The sequence below is a fragment of the Archocentrus centrarchus genome, chromosome 12 (assembly GCF_007364275.1).
Source record: "Archocentrus centrarchus isolate MPI-CPG fArcCen1 chromosome 12, fArcCen1, whole genome shotgun sequence".
Classification (NCBI taxonomy): Eukaryota; Metazoa; Chordata; class Actinopteri; order Cichliformes; family Cichlidae; genus Archocentrus; species Archocentrus centrarchus.
The window spans coordinates 2,946,337-2,962,340 of NC_044357.1; the positions used below are offsets into that span (position 1 = coordinate 2,946,337).

The window sequence follows — 16,004 nt, forward strand, 5'->3', positions numbered from 1 at the left end:
CCGTTGCTGCTCTGCTTGGGTTCACTGTCCTGCTGTGTTTATTCAGTGACCGCAAGGTGCCCGGGTCCTGTTTGCTGCAAAACAAGCCCAAATCATCACCTCTCCTCCACCGTGCTTCACAGTTGGTATAAGCTATTTGTGCTGATATGCTGTGTTTGCTTTCACCAAACACGGTGCTGTTCATTATGACCGTCTCCAATTTGGCCTTGTCGGTCCAGAAGCATTTTCCCTGTCCAACACCTCCATCTTCTTGTGTTCAACAGTTCAGGGTCACTGTCATCCCAGCTGTCATAGGCCATGAGGCAGGGTACACCCTGGACAGGTCAGCAGTCTATCACAGGGTTAACACAGAGATACATTTATCTATGGCAAATTTAGAATCACCACTTAACCCAAAAGGTGCATGTCTTTGGACTGTGAGAGGAAGATGCAATACCCAGAGAGAAACCATGCAGAAACAGGGAGAAGTCTGCACAGTGTATTTGAACCCAATGGGCAATGGTGCTAACCACCACACCACTGTTGCATGAACCATGCTGCCAAAACGTCTGCTTTTGTAGAGAATTATTATAAACAATAGTGGCTCACTGAACGCAATACAAATTTCAAAGTATTACATAGACTATACATCCTGTCTAAGCCAGGACAGCTTAGTGTGCACAGGATGTTCATTTGTCATATGACCGGCACACTTTCTGATATCAGCCACCAGAGGGCAGTAAAAACCAAAACTTGAGCAGAGAAGCAGTCACCGATTCTAGTGCAATGGAACAACTAATAAAAGAAAATGCACTTCAAAATTGATGAGTAATTGTACCAGCATGTGTGACAGTGTTTAGCATAAAGATGATCAGATTTACAGAAGGATTTAAATGTGAGGGCACAGCAGAGAAGATGGAAGAACGATGCAGTGTGCTGAACGAGTGCCGCCTGTTTTATGTATTAAATCTATCTAATGCCTTTGTGATTCCACAGCTCAGATATTCAGTGGTAACATACAGTAAAGATGTGTAAAAAGTTTTAACTTTGAAGAACCATAGTTGCTTCAGTGAGATTGCAATCAACAGTTTGATCAGGCATGAAGAATCACAAATTATTTTTGGAGCTGTGTTAAATGACAAGTTTGTATGTAAATACAATATTGTATGTAAACAGTTTATGACTATAGTAGTCATAGTAGTAGATATAAGCCACTGATCCTAATGTAACACAAGTGAAACAGCAACAACTAGAGCAGTACCAGCATTGCTTTGGGCTAACATTTGCACTAAAGACTGAAATGCACTCGTGGCTAAATGGCTCAATTTCAGATGGTAACAAGGTGTTTAAAATGGATTCACTAGACATTTTATAGTGATTCTTTTAGGTTTACTGAATTATGTATTAATTATTTACAACATGGATGGAGTTTGTTCAGTTGTCATGCAGATCTGTAATAAATGCACTGGAAATGATTCAAATAAAAAGTACAAATTTTGAATAGAATAGAATAGAATGCCTTTTTTGTCATTATACAGAATGTACAATGAGATTGGAGGGCCACTCGTGTTCAGTGCCATGCTATAGAAAGTCACACTTCCTAAAATATAAAATAGAACTTCTAAAAATATACATGAAATAAAATAATGTATAAAAATATATAAATTGTAAAATAAAATAAAATAATAATAAAGATGGTGAGTATTGCACTAGTGAATGAATATTGGATATTACACATTATTGGGGTGATAGATATTGTTCAGTATGAATAATATAATATATTATAGTGAAGTCGCTGCTGAGCCTTCTTGATAACAGCTGTGATGTTATCTGACCAAGAGAGATCAGCAGAGATGAGGACACCATGAAACCTGAAGGTGTGGACCCTCTCCACACGCTCGCCGTTGATGTAGAGGGGAGCTGGGTCAGTCCTGTGCTTCCTGAAGTCAATGATGATTTCTTAGGTTTTCATGGTGTTCAGTGCAGGTTGTTCTCTGAACACCAGGCTGTCAGATTCAGGACCTCCTCTCTGTAGGCTGCCTCATCTGCCCTTGAGATGAGCCCGACCACTGTGGTGTTGTCAGCAAATTTGACAATAAGGTTCTTACTGTGGGCCGGACTGCAGTCATGGGTGTAGAGGCAGTGCAGGAGGGGGCTCAGCACACAGCCCTGTGGGGAGCCAGTGCTCAGTGTGCGGGTGGACCAGAGATGGGGGCCAAGTCTCACAGTCCGGGTTGGTTAATAGAAAAATACACATTTATGGAAACAAATACAAAAATTTAGGGCAACATCAAACAAAGTTTTTCTTTTGATGTCTTCATATTGATGTTTTGCACGGCAAGACTCAAGAGAGTTTCGATGAACCAGGTATTGGCCTGAATCTGACAGGCTGAATAGAAATTTCACCACCTCTCGACAACATCTGAGGGCTAAGCAGTGTGAAGGGCTATCTTTGCCTTGTCTTCTTCCTCCTTTCTCTGTGTAACTGCTCTTGAAGGCTGCGTGATAGTATGTGTTGACACTAGTGAAAACATGGATCACACCTACAGCCACAGATTTATGTTGGGGCTCATGCTCAGGTGGAGGTTAACATCCACTCAAACAGCTTTTGCTGGATACGAAGGCAAAGCCTCCAGTCAGGTTGTTGCCAAACAAAGCAGAGGAATAGCTGAATATCAATGTGGGATATCAAACAAGTTTATTTAGATGCTAATGCCGTGTGTCAAAGAGTAAAACAGAGACGAGAGTTGTTTATAGCAATGACAGCATCACTTTGAGATACGCGTCATTCTATAGAAATGTCCACATCAGCATTTAAACTAAGACCACATTATTAAATAACTTGTTGACATCTTGTATACACAAAAAACATATCTTAAAGATTTTCTTTTTTATCTTTCTTGTGCGTTTACTTAAAGACTGGATGTGCCGTATTTTTGTCACTGGTGCTACGTTACTCAATTGGCAATTTTAAAGACATTCATTGAATAATACATTTTAATCTCTTCAGCATATGTAGTCAAAATCACAGAAGAAGTATGATAAGGCAATCATGGGCATACTTAATGACTGGTACATTTAACATTGTCTTTGCTGATGGGCCATCCATGCCTTACATTCAGCTCTCTTTCCCTTTTCACTTAAATTGCATGTTTTTTTTTCTCTTTTTTGTTTCAATATATATCTGCCCTACTTCCTTTTCTGCAAATATTCTGCTCTGCATTTAGGATCAGCATCTATACACTGTAAAGTCTCTGCTGCACTGAAGTGTTTGGAAGGGTGCTAAAGTTTTTTTTTATCAAGGCACTTTCTTACCACAATGTATTCTTTGTTTGCCCAAGTGTAGCTTCCTCGAGCTCTTTCTTCTCCTCCTCAGTGACGACCAGTGAACCCAGTACAAGAGCCTTGTTCTCTTTACCAATCCATCAAATGTCTTGATTGGCAAAGTCTAGATTTAAAACAAAAGGAAAAAATGCAGCGTGAGTCAGCAAAGCTTTTAGTGGGACCAAGCAGTGTTGGTCACATAGAGTAGACAAAGTAGAATATAGAGCATACAAAATACATTTAAATAAAAGTGGAGAAGGCCAAGATTTTACATACACATCTAATTTATCCCATGTGTCAGAGTGAATCTCAAAACTTAAGTATTAGGTGAGGCCTTGCTGGATTCAAATCCCACATCATCCCAGTAAAGCATCAAGTTTTGACAGCAATGCCAGAGTCCAGTGTCCTGTGACCAGTCTTTTGATTCCAGCTGAAGAGAAGATACTTTGAGTAATCAAATACGTAATCATTTCAATCATTTCAGTAGAGGATACTGTCTCTAAATTAACAGCATTTTATTAGGACTTTTCACTTAAAGCACATTTAAAAAATTTTGATACACATGGAATGTTTTTGTCTTTTTAAAACACCCTGTTTTTAAATAAAGTTAAGAGAATAATTAGAAGAAAGATCATTTTAAATGAATGACTCACCTTGTGTTGTTGATGATGTCATCTCAGAGGATGTCATCTCTTGGCAACAATTTCCTCTGCTTTGGATGCCTTCACCCTCTTCCACACACATTCTCCACCAAAATCAATAATGTTGTCATATGATGACACTTGACTTTGCCAATCGGAAACTCACAGGCGCTGAACCTTCCTGACTGACCCTCAACATGCGCTTCTATTGAAAGCAAGTTCATCCTTACCCTAAACATCCTACCAAACATTGGCAGTGCTGCTGCGTGTGCCGGTACCTCTGTAGCTAACACAATTAATTCTCCAAAACCTCCCTGTTATTTAGATTTTCATCTTCGTTTACATCCATTGTTATAGTAGTGCTGCACATGTGTGTGTTTTAAGAAATACATCAGTCCCTACAGGGCATCTTTAAATGTCAGCTAGCTGTTTTTTTTAGGAGCGTTTGGATCCAGAAATGGCAGCAACATCACCTGTAATGTCGGACTTAACAACCAAATAAAAGTTTTTTTGACTGAAAAAAAATTGTAAAGAGCTAAAGAGTTAAATATTAGAATTAGACCGTACAGCTTCATAATAAATTGAGGTGGGATTGTTGCTACTGCAGTTGGCTGCATTTTGATTTGGTAGTTTGCACCCCTGATTGCTTCTGGACTGCAGTGCATCAGACTTTAATGCACATGATTTTTCAGGAAGCTGCTCAGATTTGTACTTCATTGTCAAGGCTTCTGTCAAATCTTCTTCATTCTCTCATTCAGGCACAGTTTTTATGGTTTCCACCTTTTCTCACTTTGCACTCTACGGCTCTTTTTTTTTTTTTTGTTCATCTGGATATTTTTATTCTGCTCTCTGATAATCCACTGGCTGGATCTCCTCTAATCTCTCTGGAGGCACCAGCCATGCTGTACTTTGCTTCAGCTCTTCATACTTCTTCTCTTTTGCACAAATAATGCAATTTTTCCTCTGCACTTGTGTTTCATTCCTTCTCAGTTTTTCCTCTTTGTCTAGCAGCAAACTCGCTTCACACTTGTTGAGTCCCTCACAGTTTGCCTGCACAGTGAGAACTATATGTTTGTGAGTGATGATGGGCCTTTCTTTCTGTTTTATTGTTTTATTGTTTTTTCCAACTTTTGCTCAAGGTCCACACATCTTTTCTCTGAGCAGTGCCTCATATTTTTGGGCAAGTTTACCCATGCTTTTTTGCATTTGTTTCCAGAATCTCCTTTTCCTCTACCTCAAGCTCCAGTTCACAGACTTTATCTTGTAGTTCTCGGCTGCTCAGCTTCAATTCCAGGTTGTGATACTCGTTCTCAAGACATTCAAGACATGTTTATAGTGAGGCAACTGCTTTTTGAGTGACAAATTTCCTCGCTTCCATGGCTACAGCGTGTTTGGCAGGGCCGACTTGACGTGTGTCATGTCACAGGCTGTGCACACAGTGTACATTTGTGAAGCTTTGTGAAATCCAACATGTCCTCCAATCCAAATGACAATATGACTGATGGGACCATTTCCAAAGTGAAGGCTCATACATGTGACTTTGTGTCATGTTGGTCATGTTGGTGCGTAATGTGGCTGTAGCTCAGGAGTTAGAAAAGGTCATCTAATCAGAAAGTTTTTGCTCTGACTGCTCAAGTCGAAAAGAGCCATGTGAGAACCAGTCTGCTTATTTAATGTTTAAGCTTTCCCTGTGAAATCTAATGCCATTCAGTTCCCAAAGACTTTTCAGAAATCTGAGAAAATCCATATTTAGGTATTTCTTTGGAATTTGGAAAAACATTTTTGTTTCACTCCACCTGAGCTCACGGTCTCAGTAACGTAATTTTGTTTGCCTCGGTCATTTAGATACTCAGATATTTACATCTCAAATTATGTCAATTTTTGTGACATTTTGTGACATCATCTAGTCTTAGTGTGTGTAAATGTGTGTCTGTGTGTGTGCTCACCAGCCATTACAGTTGGAAAAATGAAATCTTTAAACAGACAATGCAAGTTCTGGAGAAAGGTGTTGAGTTTCCCTGCTGAATGGCATTGTCTCAAGAAGAGATGAATGACGTTGGAATGAAAAGTAGGACAAATGCATGAAATATTAAAAAAACGTTAAATGCTTTTTTTTTAGTATCAGAGTTAGAATAAATTTGAAAGTAGATACAAAGAGCTAAACTGCAAACAAAATCAAATTTTGTAAGCAGCTAAAAAGTTTAAGATTAGTCTGCAGTTTCTCAGTAAATTGTGGTGGGGTTGTTGTTACTGTCTTTCTGGTGTGGTGGCGACAGGCGTAGCTAATGCGGAGGTCTTCTGGGCTTCTCTGCTTGGGCTGCTGCCCCCACGATCCGGCTCCAGATAAGCGTAAGAAGATGGATGGATGGATGGATGGATGGATGGATACCCCAATAGAATTCTATTCCTGCCATTCATCTATAGTGAGTGTAGACTTTCAGTCCACTTTCAGTCCATGTCTATTTATTCTGGAGGAGGCTGCAAAACTTTGTGAGAGGAGGCGATGAGTCAGTGAAGCTCACTTCTGTTCGATGACAGTTGTTGAGGATATCCTGAATCTTTCTGTTGGTAAGCGCTGTTGTTTTTGATGCTTTTAGCTGCCATGAAGCAGACCAAACACTGTTGGACACTTAGCGAATTAACTCTGATATGATGTGAGTCTGAGACTGAGAACCTCCCATGCCTATGTGGCATATTGGGCGGCAAACGATCGCCACTGGGCTCAGTCTTGTGCCCGTGTTTCAGCTTCTTCCAATGGAATATTCGATGTTCTGAGGTCTTAGTGGAATGACCTTCGCCAGGTATTGCGGGGGCGTCCTCGGGGTCTTTTGGCACCTGGGGGCTGCCAGCGCATCTCCATCTTCGGGATCCTTGAGTCATCCATGCGAAGGACATGGCCGGCCAGTCGGAGTCTTCGACGTGCGACGATGTTTTGGAGTTTGACCGAGCCACTCCTTCGCAGGACCTCTTCGTTGGTGATGTGTTCGGTGTAGTGGATCTTCAGATGATGTGAGTATGTAATCAAATTGTTTGCCACAGGGGAAGTGTGATTTTTAGGAAACTTGAGCTAACATTAGCTGGCATGATGTCAGTTTACAACTAGCTGTTTTTGTTGTAGTTTAGCCGGCTTGCTGTTAGCTGTCCAGAGACATGAGTCGCATGTCTAATCTGCTGACATGAAAAAGAGGAAGAGAAACACCTTCTATAATGACTGTAGCAGCTTTTCTTCTGTGGAACCAGCTCCCAGTTTGGATTAGGGAGACAGACACCCTCTCTACCTTTAAGAGTAGGCTTAAAACTTTCCTTTTTGATCAAGCTAGGGCTGGATCAGGTGACCCTGCCTGGCATTTTGACAGGAGAGATAAATAGTAGACAGCCTACACTTAATACAGATGAACGCTGGCCAAACCTGGCATTTGAGGTGACTCAGGGGTGAAAATGTAAAATACTGCAAAAATCATTGTTAAATTTTGATATTGTTCAAATACATTAAAACATAGTGTGCACAAAAGTGTTTTTAGACACAGAGAGTAGTAGAAACTTGCCAGCCGGCAGCAGCTGTTAGGGGTAACAGAGAGTGGCCGGCCGCATGTGGAGTAAAGAGGGTTAATTCCCAAAGGTCTTGCTTTGGGATGCTTGTCCCAGGATAACTGTAGCTCTATCCCATCTTCTTTCTCTTGCTTCCCTTTCTTTGCTTTCCGCTGATAAAGATCTCCAGAGTTAGCCAACCACTGAGTGCTTCCCGGCTTGTTTGTGTAGTTGGTGACATACTTCCTCTTTGTCATAAAGGAAATCTGATTTAGCACAAGAAAATTCCTTTCTGGAGGCATACCAATGATGGTATCCTTTTTTCATAATAAAAAGTTAAAGCAAAAATATCTAATGTCTTTTTAAGTACAGGACTAACTGAATAAGTTCCCCTACCTTTGAGATATAATCGGTTTATGGGAAGTTAGAAGCTGCCCTATAAGAAAACAGGCTTTTACAACCTTGCTGCCAGTATTTACAATAAAATCTAACGACCTTACTGTAATTTATTCAGTTATTTATTGTCTTTAATAAGATAATACTGCATTTTTACAGGATGTTGTAAAAGTCTAGTGACGCTGCAATTTTTATAGTTTCGACGGTAAATTACTAGTTAGTGAAACTGTTATATTTGAAAGAAAAATACTAGCTATACATCAGATCTTTGCTGTTAACTGCAGGAAACATTTTTAAAGTTTAGAACATAACTTTTAAATGACTTATTCCTAAAAACAATCACAGTTACACTGTATTTGTGACAGTAGGGAGAAAACTCCACTGTTTTGAAGGCCTTGTTGTGCTCTGCAGCTTTGGTGAGCTTGGCATAGCAACAGATGAACCTGCTCTTCCGATGCTGAAGAACAGAGCAAAGCTTGCCGCTGCTGGCTGCAGTCCTGCCAGTAGGGAGATATAACATGGGACAGTCTTTACTTTGTTATTGTGATACAAAAGACAAATATCTGCAATATATTTCTGAGAGTAAGTACTAAGTGCATTAAACCAACCTTCTTTTTAACGGCCACCAGGGGGTGATAAGATACTGAACCCCAAATCAAACCTCATTATGAATGTTTGTATGATACTGTTATAAAGTGTGACATAAATACAGCCTTTTATTTATACGCATGATTTCTGGTATTATGTTATAATTTGGCAGAACTGGGTGGGTTTGGATTTTTTTTCTTTGCCTCTTTTCCCTCTCTTTCTCTGCTTCACTCTTTCAGAGACTGTCAGGCAGAATTCTCAGACTGGGCTTGTTTCTGGTCTTGGTGTGGGTCAGTCCTCTCACACCTCTGGGCAGTTGAATCACTCAGCTCCAAGTATATGAAGAACAGGTTCTATTATCCTTAATTGAGAGATTCTCCAAATTATTTACCCAAACTCCCTACTGCCTTGAAAAAGCACAGCTCCTAGTAAAAAGTGTTTTCCATAAACGGACATTGTTTCCAACAGGAGCCCCCAGTTCATTTCTCAAGTTTGGAGACAGTTTTCCAAAGCTCTCAGGGCCACAGTTAGCTTGTCATGAGGGTTTCACCCATAATCTAATGGTCAAACTGAGCATTTAAACAATTAGTTTAGAGGCAGCTCTCCACTGCCTTGCATCCACAAACCCTGCCACTTGGAGTATACACCTCACATGGATCAAATGCAGTAATTCAATTCAATTCAATTTTGTTTATATAGCACCAAATCACAACAAACAGTCGCCTCAAGGTGCTTTATATTGTAAAGTAAAGACCCTACAATAATTACAGAGAAAACCCAACAGTCAAAACGACCCTCTATGAGCAGCATTTGGTGACAGTGGGAAGGAAAAACTCTCTTTTAACAGGAAGAAACCTCCAGCAGAACCAGGCTCAGGGAGGGGCAGTCATCTGCTGCGAGGGGAGAGAGACAGGACAAAAGACATGCTGTGGAAGAGAACCAGAGATTAATAATAATTAATGATTAAATGCAGAGTGGAGTATAAACAGAGGTAAAAGAGTATGCACATAACACTCACACATCATCTGCTGCTAACCTTTCTCCATTTGAAGCCTCTTTAGGATATCAGCTTCCTCTTTTCTGTTCCCAAGAGAGTAAAATTAAAATAATATTTAATGACCTATGGTGGTGAGGATTATGATCATATGCATCATTTAATCAAAGTGGCTATTGCATTATAGTGCATCTCTTTAGTTGTAGTTGCACCATCTTGTGGAAAATACACAAATGTTATATTTATTGAAAGATAACTGTGCTTAGTGCAGTGTCAGGTTATGTGAAGGGTTTTATAGGGCACCTTCAGCATGGCATTACTAACAGCAGCTGTGAAGGAAACAATTTCATCACTTTAACAAATGGACAGTCATTTTCTTTGTGACAGTGGCTGCTTGTGGAAAAGAAGTTGCAGGCACACCTGACAACTAATATCTCACAGGTGTTGTCTTTGAGGGCCGGGAGCTGAATAGAGTGTTATTCTCCGCTCTCAGTTATGACACAGTGACAGAGGAGGGGCAATCGTGTATGAGAGGGACACCAGAATGACAAAGGATGAAAGCTGCAGTTGCTAAAAATAAACCCACGAATGAGAACATAAAAATATTTGAATCGCAAGGTCAAACTGAGAGAACAAGAAGAAAAACAGCAACGTCACTCAGTGCAACTCTCACTTTATACACTTAGGAAGGAAAACGCATGTTTACTTGAATTTAACGTGATAATACTGCACACTCTGAAATGAAGGTTGGCACCACTGTTAATTGGCAGTAAATAAATAAAACATACATATACAGTATTGTGCAAAAGTCTTCATTCCTATATATTTTGCTACAATTCTAACAAGCTTTAAATTCAATATTTGGTATGACCGCCTTTATTGTTCAGCATAACCTGAACCTCTCTTTAAGTAGTCTTCAGGAATTTTGCTGAATATTTTTCTTTGGGATGAAGGACATTTCACGGCTCTTCTTTTTGAATGTTGGCTGCCTTTTGTTTCTTTCTCTGTCAAGATGATCCCACACTGCTATCAGTCCATCACTGATTGTGTTCCACTGTGTGTTTTTCTATCCAGGTATGTTTTCACTGGATTGGCAGTGTGTTTGGGATCATTGTCATGCTGAAAAATAAAGCCATTACCAATCAGATGTTTCCCAGATGGTATTGCATGGTGGACCAAAATCTGGCTGTACTTTTCTGTGTTCATAATTCCATCAATTTTGACAAAATCTCCAACACATGGGGTTGAAATGCAGTGGCACTCATGGTTGTACCTCTCTCCTGACCTCCTTCATGTAAACTGATGACATCCATCCATCCATTCTCTTCTGCTTGTCCTTTTCAGGGTCGCGGGGGTGCTGGAGACTTTCCCAGCTGTCATAGGGCGAGAGGCGGGTTACACCCTGTACAGGTCGCCAGCCTGTCGCAGGGCTAACGCAGAGACACAGAGACACACTCACATTCACAACTATGGGCAATTTAGAATCCCCAATTAACCTAACCTTTAAACTAATATACAGTATATAAATATTTTTTTTGTAAAGTCCAGAAAAGAAATGGGAAAAATGATGTGCTTTGTGACAGGCCTTTTGTGGCCTTTGCTAAGTTTTCTGTTATGTGTAGACACAACACTGGTTTATCCTCTGACATGCCTTTTTCACACGTGCTTGATTCATAGATCAGTATTAAGTGGTTTATTAGTCAGGTATCAAGCCCACTGCTCCAGCCTCTCCCCCCTCCCCTGCTTTCTTCTTGTCTCGTGTCAGGAATGGTTTCAGGTGTGCCAGTGAGTCAGGCACAGCAATCATCCAATCACCTTCAGCTGCTGCAATTTTATATGCTGGGCCTCAACTCCACCACAGTACCATTGTAGACTCAGTGACTTTAGTCTGCCATTCAGTTAGTCTAACTCCCAGCCTTTTGAATTTACCTGCATATTTGCAGTTCTTGTCTAACCCTGCCCCTCCTCCCTCCTGTTCCACCTGGCCCCTGAGTTTCTGAAGACTCTTAGGAATTACTTGTTCTGGACCCTGAACCACCTGTTGCTCTGGTTCCCTATTATCCCTGGTGTCCAACCTGCTAATTAAAAGGACTTTTGGACACTGCCTTGCAACCACTCTAGCCTATAAAACTGTGTATTACAGCTGTAATCATGTCTTGGTCTTTGTTCTGCAACTGCATTGTTAGTTTGATCCTGAAAGTCAGGTACACGGACTGAACTGAAAATGAGTGAAAAATAAAATGTCCAAAGATAAACTTTGAGCTTATGCCTTGGCGAGGCATCTGCCATTGCCTTCACCCAAATTGTGCTCAAGGTCATATTTGTCATTTTATGGGCTCTATTCCATTTTCACAGTAACTGTATAGAAAAGTAATAAAGATGAGGGTGATAAACACACCTAACAATAAGTAGCTTGAATCTGATTACAAATGCTTCACATATATAAACAGCACCACAATGTTTTAATGGAAAATACACATGCATAAAGCAATAAGACGTAACATGTTCATTTAATATGGTTACATACAGGAAGAGCTTGCTCTAATGAACATCTCCTCACTGCCCTTTTTTGAGTAACACCATCTAAGCTGGTAGGCAAGTCTTAACCCATTCTGCCTCTAATGAAGTATATTGCACAGTGCTAGCATCACTTAAGGGATGTGTTAAGTGACACATGTGTGAAGGCTCACGTATGGCTCAGGATTTGATGAATACCTGTGGGGTGTTTGATGAATACCCGTGGTACATGTTTTGTTTTTCACTTAGCTACACTGATTAAAACCTGGAAAAAGTACAGTTACCATGGGCGTCTCACCTGTGGAATTAATTATCCCACGCAGCTTCTCCTGACTTCCTGATAAACAATCCATGCAGAACAGTCGGTGATCACATTTTTGCAGGACTCTAACCAGGTAGGAACACCGCTGTTATGGACAAACATTTGTTGTACTTCTTTGTCATATGTGTGTGTGTGTATATGTGTAATTTGTTTTGTTTTTTTACATTATTTTTCAGAAAAGTGAAAGACCTTTTTTTAAGTCGCTCCAGCAAAATGCCGAGCCAGCTCGAGAATGCAATGGACGCGCTGATGAAGGTTTTCTACAACTACTCTGGGAACGATGGAGATAAATACAAGCTCAACAAGGGCGAGCTGAAGGAACTCTTGAACAGCGAGCTCACTGACTTCCTCATGGTAAAGTTGACACTTCAGCACAGTGATTATTTTGCTGTTTGATTTATTTGTTGGGCATTTAGACAAAGTTTTCATGTCGCTCAGATCGCCCGAAAGGAAACAGCATCCCTGTGTGGATTTTAAGTCATGGAAATGTGTTGGTGCACAGAAGTATGAATCTGTGCATGTCATTAATTGATCCATAATGACCAGTAGTAACTGCATTAATTTGCTCACAGATCTTGAACACTTTTAAGGATGATTTGCTGTTGTCTGATTCACTCAAAAGTCAATCTGGATTGTGCCGTTCTCAAATGATGCAACATCCTGACCTTGTTGGAGGAAATTGTTTTTTCATTGATTGCTTTCTTGCTGTCAAAGTGTAACTGCTTGTGGCTTCTCACATGAAGCCACCATGGCAAATAAATGATGCGGAGCGACAGATAGATAAGGTCATTTGAGATAAGTCTCTGCCCCTGAGTCTGTGTGATAGCAGTGTGCACAAGCCTGCAATTTCAAATGATTGAGACCACAGCATCAACAAAACAGCCAAGGTCTAAAACCTGATGCTTTCAGATATCTTTCTTGTTACTGCCTGTCCTCCTTCATGCGGGTGGGAGGCCTCAGGTGCTCACACATCATCCTCATCATCAGTGACCCATATCACCTCCAAATATAGACACCCTCGTGATGTCATCACATCCCTGTGGGCTATAGTCACCTCTGAGAATAGACACAGCGGCGTTCGAGTTTCTGCCAACAGAAAACTTTGACACTTGACAACCAAGGCTTGATACAGTACAGGCCACTATATATTCTGTTAGCTGTGATTAGAATACAAATTTTAAAACCAAATAAGGTATGATGTTGGTTGAGAATGATAGATTTATTTACTGATAAAACACTCAGCTGTACGTCTATAATTTCTCTGTCAACTTTCACACTAAGTGAAGCTGTCTCTTTGCTTTAAAGTAACTTTGAGCTATTCAAACCAAATATGAATTGAAACCACATTAGAAAATGCATAACTGCTCTGCTGATATTTTTCTCTAATTTAAATAAACCCCCGGTGTGCATTTTAATTTTAACCTTTGGAGAAATGCTGACTTTAGTGAGTGCCGCGGCAGAAAGATCGCTGCTGCCTCGGAGGTTAGAGGACGAATTAGAAAAGCCTCGTTTCTCAGTCACGGAGGAAATGAGCAAAGCAATAAATGTTGCGTTTGATTAGCTGCAGCTCACGCATCATTTAGTGGCGACATCACTCTGCTCTCCTCTGGACACGGAGCTTTGCCTTGAGTCAATAACAAGTTCAGTCCCATTTTCTGTATTATCCCCAGAAATTTAGAACATGTTAAAGGGATTTGGCTAAGGAGTCAAGAATATTAGTTACAAGTTTGTGTTATAGGAAAATCTTTACAGGGCACAAAGATATCATCAGCCAGACTGCAGATCTGTTGAAGCGCTTTTTGTTTCTGTTTTGGTTTCAGTCTCAGAAAGATCCGATGCTGGTGGAGAAAATCATGAATGACCTGGACTCTAACAAAGACAACGAGGTGGATTTCAACGAGTTTGTTGTGCTGGTGGCCGCGCTGACTGTTGCCTGCAATGACTTCTTCCAGGAGCAGCAGAAGAAAAAGAATTAGGTGTCTGAAGAAGAGCAACCTTAAAGCAGATGTACATCCACATTTTAAGCAGAAGCGTGTCAGTGAGTCTGATGTTCCATCAGGTGAATAATTTGTGTAGTAGTTTTCCCACAGTATAGGACGGTCATTAATGGATGATAGCACTCACTGTGCAGTACCAATTTACAGCCTGGATCTGTTACACAATCACTTGATCACACACCAGTCTTGTCTTAAACAAATTATTGTATTTTTTGAGTTATAAATGTAACTATGCAACTATGTAGAGCCCTTTACATAAGCCCCCATGGTGTTGTTGTTGTGGGTGTTGTTCGTGTGTGATACTGTGTTTTCATCCAAACTTAGATGCATAACTGTGTGCCGTAAGTGCTTTTCTTTTAGTTTAGTCTGCTAAAGAAAGAATAGAATAATTGTTTCTCTTGATTAAGTCAGAGGCGTTTCCCTTAAAAAGACACCTTTGTCATCTAAAATTGTTTCCGAAGTCCACTCAAGTTTTCGCTCCAAGAGATGTCCCACGTGACTCTCCCACTTGCTCGGTTTTAAAGGTCACATGTTTAATTAATACCCTGATGATGCTTTGAATGGTCTCAGATTTACTGTTACTCTCTATTCCTGAAGGAGAAATACATTTTGCTGGTGCAAAGTTAGAGACATGGAAAAACACACAGGAACACAGTGATTAAGCCAAGTGTTCCCCTGTGACTGCAGCAAAGGTCTTACTCCAAACCATTTGTGGTATTTTTTTTTTTTTTTTAACTTCAGCATTGTCTAATTGCACGTGCTAAAAAATCCTGAGGACATCATGTTAAAAGTAAATGCATTTAATAAATCTAACTGTATCCCCCGGTACGTGTGACTTTTTTCTGATTTTGTGCAGAAACACTGACACAAAAAAGTCCTGCATTCAAAGCATTACTAAAGTAAAAGTACAGCACAGGGATGGAGGCATTATTTTATGTGACCTTTTATTTATTTGACCATTATTCCTTAAGAGTATAAAGCAAACTTCTGCAGATGGAGTGCAGGAAAAAAAATGCATTTTAATGTTTCCAAACTGAAATCGGATAAGTAAATTGTTTACAGGTGCTGGTCATAAAATTAGAATATCATGAAAAAGTTGATTTATTTCAGTAATTCCTTTCAAAAAGTGAAACTTGTATATTATATTCATTCATTACACACAGACTGATATATTTCAAATGTTTATTTCTTTTAATTTTGGCGATTATAACTGACAACTAAAGAAAACCCCAAATTCAGTATCTCAGAAAATTAGAATATTGTGAAAAGGTTCAATATTGAAGACACCTGGTGCCACACTCTAATCAGCTAATTAACTCAAAACACCTGCAAAGGCCTTTAAATGGTCTCTCAGTCCAGTTCTGTAGGCTACACAATCATGGGGAAGACTGCTGACTTGACAGTCGTCCAAAAGATGACCTTTGACACTTTGTAAAAGGAGGGCATGACACAAAAGGTCATCGTTAAAGAGGCTGGCTGTTCACAGAGCTCTGTGTCCAAGCACATTAATAGAGAGGCAAAGGGAAGGAAAAGATGTGGTAGAAAAAAGTGTACAAACAATTGAGATAACCGCACCCAGGAGAGGATTGTGAAACAAAACCCATTCAAAAATGTGGGGGAGAGTCACAAAGCTTGGACTGCAGCTGGAGCCAGTGCTTCAAGAACCACCACGCACAGACGTATGCAGACATGGGTTTCAGCTGTCGCAGTCCTCGTGT

At 40.2% G+C, this 16,004-nt stretch overlaps 1 protein-coding gene across 1 annotated transcript; it reads left to right on the plus strand.

The window, feature by feature from the left end:
* Window positions 1-12,355: 12,355 nt before the first annotated feature.
* On the plus strand, window positions 12,356-14,610 carry s100z (S100 calcium binding protein Z). The gene is made up of 3 exons (XM_030742790.1): window positions 12,356-12,362; window positions 12,466-12,643; window positions 14,110-14,610. The coding sequence occupies exons 2-3, from the start codon at window positions 12,503-12,505 to the stop codon at window positions 14,263-14,265; spliced, it is 297 nt and encodes a 98-aa protein (XP_030598650.1). The 5' UTR covers window positions 12,356-12,362; window positions 12,466-12,502; the 3' UTR covers window positions 14,266-14,610.
* Window positions 14,611-16,004: the final 1,394 nt, after the last annotated feature.